The 7,488-nt window shown below is 41.0% G+C and overlaps 1 protein-coding gene across 1 annotated transcript; it reads left to right on the top strand.

Moving 5' to 3' along the window:
• The first annotated feature begins 289 nt into the window (after positions 1-289).
• Positions 290-6,903, top strand: LOC106578340 (B-cell receptor CD22). Its single transcript, XM_014157038.2, has 10 exons — positions 290-417; positions 503-578; positions 914-1,276; positions 1,470-1,760; positions 2,031-2,282; positions 2,779-3,048; positions 3,162-3,258; positions 3,352-3,438; positions 3,579-3,654; positions 3,788-6,903. Exons 1-10 carry the CDS (start codon positions 319-321, stop codon positions 3,851-3,853), a joined length of 1,677 nt encoding a protein of 558 aa, XP_014012513.2. The 5' UTR covers positions 290-318; the 3' UTR covers positions 3,854-6,903.
• Positions 6,904-7,488: the final 585 nt, after the last annotated feature.

Here is a 7,488-nt window from a genome sequence, read left to right on the forward strand (position 1 = left end):
TAAAATGTTTGAGTTAATCATGTGGTTTTAGTGCTACTAACTGAGTGTGAGTAATAGCCCTGACTAAAGTTAACATGGCGGAATGGTACGGTAACAATCTTACAAGATTCTTTACTGATTTCAAGAGATTTCACCCTTAGCTTCTGAAAACCTTTGAGTTTGGCAATGTGGAAAACATAGTCAAAATACATATTCTCAAAGACATTACACTTTAGTGGGTTAACCCTCACCGGAATAGTTAAATCACCCCACCATCAGTCAGAGACAAAATATGGGAAGTACTGATAGCAAAAATAAAGAAATCACGTTATATGTGAAATGGGAAGTGTGAGCAGGATGGTAATATTTCCTTTATATGTCAATGTCTCTGAAGGAGAGTGGTTATCTGACATGAGAAAGAAAGATTCAACTATGCAAGTAAGTGATTTGGCTTTTAGACATTAAACGTGTCATAGGAAATGCTAACATTCTAGTGATAATAAAATAATTCTTATTCCCTCAGGTCCAGCACAAAGAGGAGGGGATGCGGATTGAAAGATTAACATGGCCTTTTCTTATTCATTTCATTTGGCTTGGAGGTAGGATACAAATGTAGATGTATACAGTAAAAAATATTGTATTTATTTATTAAATTACACACAACAAAATACAAAACAATGGCATGGGAGTTAAAAAGACGAGCGAAAGGTAGCGAGTAGCGAAAGGTGCATGGGTATTACTAACCTTGAGGGGCTAGTAATGCACCTCCCCCTTTCAAATATTAATAGAACAAAATGAACAAAAAAAATTGCCTCTTGATTTGTTCAAATCAACCCGTGACCAGCCCAAGGAAGATCAGTGATTATATTTATTATACTCACATTCCTTGACGTGTCCAACACCTCTGACTAACATTTCCCCCCTGCTATTTGAGTGATGGGAGTTGATGCCTCGTCATGGACTGCTGAAGTGCCCAGCTCAGTATCCGGCATGCAGGGCTCATGTATCGTGATTCCCTGCTCATTCAACTACCCAGAACCTGAGGAGAAGCCCTCCAAATTCACTGGCATCTGGATCAAAGACACCCATGATACTATATACCACCCAGACAGCTCCAACATCATCAAAGACTACAGGGGTCGTACAGAGCTGGTGGGAGATCTCCGGCAGAAGAACTGCTCTCTCAGAATCGACCCCCTCCATCACAGTGACAAAGGACCCTTTCATTTCAGGGTTGAAATCAAAGACCAAAACAAGTATTCCTACATACATGACACAGTCTCCATTGCAGTGAGCAGTAAGTTCCCAGGGGAAAAATTGACAAGGAGAATTTCAAATGTTGTATTATAGTATCCCATTATTTACCCAAATGATAGCTATAGCTTATTGTAGATTTAAAATTATATTACTGAAAGGACAGAACCAAGAAGTAGTGGAGGCACACCTCAAGAGAACTGCAATAACTGTTCTCTTCTCTTTGCTGATTTCAGGCTCTCCAGACCCCCCCTCTCTGTCAGTGAGGGAGGAGGTGAAGTTGGGGGTGGAGCTGTCTGCCTCCTGCTCTGTGTTTCACTCCTGCCCATCTGATTCCCCTCTCCTCACCTGGAGCCACTCCGGAACACCCAGTGTCCAATCACAACAGCTGACCAACGGCCAGTGGAAAGTGACATCATCCCTGACCTTTACCCCCAGCATCACTGATCACAACCAGTCTCTGGTCTGCACAGCAGAACACAGGGGAGGGAAGACAGTGAAAATGTCCAAAACTCTCAATGTCAAATGTAAGTGGACCACACCTGTGTGTTAATAACACTGGAAGCTTTACACTTTCACTTCTGTGAAAACAGAATGCTTCTGTGCATATGACAAAACTGAAAGAAGAAATTAAATGTAACTTCTTTGAAAAGGAAACATGCACTTTGTCCAGAGTCTGGATTGGGCATACTTCCCTTGTAAATTTGAAATAGATTTAGCATGTGATTGATACACTGAATCTGTCGTAAGATGTTTTTACATAGTAATATCATTCTTGCTAATGTTGTTATTCATAGATGCCCCAGTGGATGTGAAGGTGGAAGGAGTGTCCAGTGTGAAGGAAGGAGACTCTGTAGAGCTGAGATGCTCCAGTGACAGTAACCCTGCTGCCCACAGCTACCGTTGGCACAACAACAGAGAACCTCTGCCCACCACTGGACCTACCGTCACACTGGAGAATGTGACCAGACTCACTGAAGCCCTCTACTGCACTGCCATCAACACAGAGGGACAAGGCCACTCCAGCTCACTGAAGCTCAATGTAGAGTGTAAGTAGATGCCACCATTCAAATCAAATCAAATTTTATTGGTCACATACACATGGTTAGCAGATGTTAATGCGAGTGTAGCGAAATGCTTGTGCTTCTAGTTCTGACCAAGCAGTGATATCTAACAAGTAATCTAACAATTTCACAACAACTACCTTTTACACACAAGTGTAAAGGAATGAATAAGAATATGTACATAGAAATATATGGATGAGCGATGGCCGAACAGCATAGGCAAGATGCAGTAGATGGTATAGAGTACAGTATATACAAATGAGATGAGTAATGTAGGGTATGTAAACATTATATAAAGTGGCATTGTTTAAAGTGACTAGTGATACATTTATTACATCCAATTTTTAATTATTAAAGTGGCTAGAGATTTGAGTTAATAAGTTGCATGTCCTTTCTGTGTATATAATATTAAGACAATACTCTTCAGGATGAAGCACTACATGTTCAGTTAAAACCAAACTGTTTATCATTCTCATCCCAGACCCCCCTGAGATCAAAGTGGGCTCCGCCTGCACTTCAGACACCTCCAGGGTAACCTGTCTGTGCATTGTGGATTCGGAGCCCCCCGGCACCGTGGAGTGGTCTCTTCCAGCTGGACCCCTGCCCACCCTACCCAGTACCAGAGTGGAGAGGCATGGGTCAGTTACCATGGTGACCCTACAGAGGGCACTAGGCTTCTCCGAGACCATCCACTGCCATGCCAGCAACACACAGGGCAATGCCACCTTGTCCTTCACTGTGTCCACAAATGGTAAGGGAAACTGTGGGGGAAGTGCATCATAAATGAAGTATTACATACAGTATTAACATAATAAAGGATATTATTGGTACATTAATAAAACAAATGTATTTGTTTTTGGACAGATAAGATGTTGATGCTGTACGTTTTAATTGGTATTGCTGCATTAGTGGTGGTAGTAATACTAATTACCATGTCAGCTTGCCTATTGAACAAGAAGGGGTAAGTTACTATTTTATTTCTTTTTGGAAGGAGTTATATATATTTGTGTTTGTTTGTTCTGTTTTGATAACTTCACATTATTTTTCTCAACAGTAGTAGGAGTCGTAGTGACCAGCCAGTAACCAGTATGCAGGACGTGGATACAGCCAAGGGTGCTTTTTCACATCCCTCACCATCAAGGTATTTTTCTACAGGCTGTTCTGTGATCATAATGTATACATCCTGCTGAGTTGTTAAAGCCCATTAGCCTACATTCACTCTTGTTGTGTCTTATCAAATGACGGGAATGCACCTGAGAGTGGTCCTAACTCTATCCACAGGAAAGAGCAGAAAGACCCCAGCAGTGGAATCCACACAAACTACTACACCAATGATCACCTATATGGAAACATGGAGGTATATACTGTAGTCCTACTGCATACATTTACAGCTGCTGTAGAGATCTGAGATCTGAGGAGATACAAAGGATTAAACAATAGAGGTGGTGGTGTTGATGATGATACTGTGTCTCTGATCTGGTTATCTGTAGGCTGAAGAGGATGGCGACCCATACGAGTGTGTTGGTGGAGACGATGCAGTCTATGCTAATGTGTGAACACAACAGGAAGCATGTTGGAGTCAGCTGGCCCAGAGGCCATGTTACTCATAGGCTGCCACCTCTACAATGTATTCAGTCAAAATGCATTTTTTATTGTACTTGACACAAACCAAAACCATACCAAAGGCACTAACATGCATTTAAATGCATTTAAATTACTACAAATATGTCAAAATTCATGTCCCTCCATGCACTCCCAGTGACTTCTAGAAAGATTTGAGCCCAGTAACCCCAAAAATACTGAGTTTTCCCCATCACTGTAAAGCCCTAGTTATTTTGTTGCTTTGATGAAGTTATTTCTGAAGATTATTATGTATTTTATGTGAAAAGTGATTCCTTTGTCTGTTACGTGAACTGAACTCTCGTTTTAATACGGAGGAACTATTCCTTTTTAAATGATAGTGTAAAAGCAGGTGAGCTGGTTATACTCTTTTGGCCATTTTCTGGTGTTTTGTGGTGAAAAACTGAGCGGGTCTAGCATAATACGGCAACCCTGTTACCAATAGATAGACAGGCTAGAAATGTTTAACAATTTAAAATGATTTGTGAATCTTGCATTCAACTGACCCTCCCTGTTGCACACAACAAGCTTCCATTCTTCTTGTCACAAGGAGATACATGGCTGATTTAAATAGTTATTACCAGTTGGAGGGGCATTCAAGTGGATATTTCCTAACCATCCACTGTAGAGCTGCACAATACCACTCATTTGAAGCACAGGCTACTGTGGCTATTTGATCATAATATAGGCCCACCAAAGTGGCTTACCATCAAAAACAGTGGAGGAAATGCATCCCATAACATTTTAACATGGAAATAGCTGTTCTATCATTCAGTCTACAGTAGCATTCAATGTGTGGTGTTCAATGTAGGCCTACATTCTATGAGACGTAAAAAAATTTAACATGCAGGGCTTGACATTAACCTGTTTATCCACCTGTCCTTCAGAGAAGGATGTGACTGAAAATGTTGTGTTGTTTGATGCAAGAAACATCTTTACAAAATCAAATGTATTATTATTCCCATACCATTATTACAGAGAATCAGAAAAATTATTCTACCCTCTGTCTATTAGCTTATTTAAGACTGTGTCAAAATTCACCACTGCCCCTTTAAAACAAACATAAAAGCTCTTTACCTAACTCACTTTTCTAAGATGTCTAGAAGTGTTTGTAGGAAGCAATCACTCCTCTATTGCTGACTACAAATGATCTATAACTGGGCTAATAACACACTAACTAGCAAAGGATGTGAACAAAATGTGCAAATGTGGCTACATACAACTCTCGCTTTGATCTCAAAACAAGCTCATCTACTCATGACCGCTAATGCTAGAAACACAGTCCAGTTCAAAGTAAATGGCACTGAACCATATATGGCAATGGTCTATTTGCGTATAGTCCTACTGCAGCTCTAATTGTTATGCTGCACCAGTTTGTGTAGAATACGGTCTGTGTAGACTACAGTATGGGCTGAGTAGTGCATGTCAATACAACAGAATCCTACTCCGATGCATTCTGCCTACAACAAAATCTGTTGCATAGTTTGTTTTGTTTCGGTATGTTGCATTGAAAGTGGCTAATATTGCGTTGATTTGATCACAATTGCCACAGTAAAGGGAAACATTGATAGTGTTAACAGGGAGAACTCTAGAACAGTGGTCACCAACCTTCACTGAGTCAAGATCACTTTGAGTCAAAATGCAAGCCGAGATCTACCGCTCCGATTAATTTTTTAACATGACTTAAAAGATGGAAGCCTATGCAACATTAACCAATTAAAAACAGTACTGTAGCAATGAGGTTTGTGCAGTAAGTTATATGCCCAATATATTATCACTGCATATTGGCTTTCTTGAATAGCCCTGCCAATACATTGTTGTTTGGGTCATTTTTTTAAATTATATTTCTAAATTTGAGTTAGGCTATGTGATCACACCGGTAATAGAGCCGTTGTTATATTACTTGTGAAGCACAGCTGAGTGAGCATACATTTAAATCATTTGCTTTTTATTTTACTGGGCTGATCGTATCTGCATCTGATAGTCAGTCTCAGCCGACGGAGAGAGCAGCAGACTGAGGGTCCGCCTCCGCTATCCCTTTCCTCCGCTGACACTGACCAAAAAGGGACACCATCTTCCAGCTGATGGCGAACTCGAGTTCCATCCTATGAAGAGAGAAGGTGAAATATTCCTCGATATTCAAAAATACCCAAGCCACTAATAATAACCACAACGCAAGCCTATAGATACGCTTTCCTACTCATTCATTACTGCTGCAGTGCTTGTTGTGGCGCTGAGTGAATATACCCTTATGAAAAAATATTGCAGTCAGAGCACTGTATAACTGCAGGACACTACAGTATAACTGCAGTTAGAGTGCAGTATAACTGCAGTATGCTGCAATTACTGTGTCCTAAATACCACAGTTGACTGCAGGTAATGCCCTTTTACTGCAGTTTCAAAACTGCATTTTTTTTTTGTTAGGGTAGGAAGAATGCGCATTTTATGGCTTATAAAAGTGTTGAATACAAAGTGTTGACAGTGCTGAGTAAGAACTTAAAAATGAACTCAATGATAAAAACAGCATCTCTTTTCTGTGTTCGTTGAATGGCAACAATTCGCCTACCCAGCATGCAGGACAGCTGATTCGGGTGCACCTACCGCCAACAATCTGAGACAAATAAAAATAAATAGGAACACAAGGCTTTATCGTTGGGTTTTTTACAGAAATATTGGGCGGTCAGCTAGGAGTGCCTTGGAGATCGACAAGTTGATCGCGATCGACCGGTTGGTGACCACTGCTCTAGAAAGTTGAGTGAAGTTCAATCTCATGCTTCTCTCTCTGTGGACTGATATTTCTGTGTGGCAGTCACGGGAGCTGAGCAGCAGTCTTGTGGCTACTCTCGCGCAGCTTAGTGGGAACATTGGAAATAAATCAGCTGTCTGGGTGGCTGGTCTCAGACGATCCTGCAGGTGAAGAAGCAGGATGTGGAGGTCCTGGATTGGCTTGGTTACATGTGGTCTGCAGTTGTGAGGCTGGTTGGACATACTGCCAAATTCTCTAAAACAACGTTGAAGGCAGATTGTGGTAGAGAAATTAAATTATCTGGAAACAGCTCTGGTGGACATTCCTGCAGTCAGCATGACAATAGCATGCTCCCCCAAAACTTGAGACATCTGTGGCATTGTGTTGTGTGACAAAATTGCACATTTTGGAGTGGCCTTTTATTGTCCCCAGCACAAGGTGCACCTGTGTATTGATCATGCTGTTTAATCACCTTCTTGATATGCCACACCTGTCAGGTGGATGGATTATCTTGGCAAAGGAGAAATGCTCACTAACAGGGATGTAAACAGTTTTGTTCAACATTTCAGAGAAGTAACTTTTTTGTGCTTATTGGAACATTTCTGGGATCTTTTATTTCAGTTCATGAAACATGGGACCAACACTATATATGTTGCATTTATTTTGATTTATTTAACCTTTATTTAACTAGGCAAGTCAGTTAAGAACAAATTCTTATTTACAATGACGGCCTACCCTGGCCAAACCCGGACGACGCTGGGCCGATTGTGCACCGCCCCCTATGGGACTCCCAATCACGGCCGGATATGATACAGCCTGGATATA

The sequence above is a fragment of the Salmo salar genome, chromosome ssa02, assembly GCF_905237065.1.
Source record: "Salmo salar chromosome ssa02, Ssal_v3.1, whole genome shotgun sequence".
In the NCBI taxonomy this organism is placed as follows: Eukaryota; Metazoa; Chordata; class Actinopteri; order Salmoniformes; family Salmonidae; genus Salmo; species Salmo salar.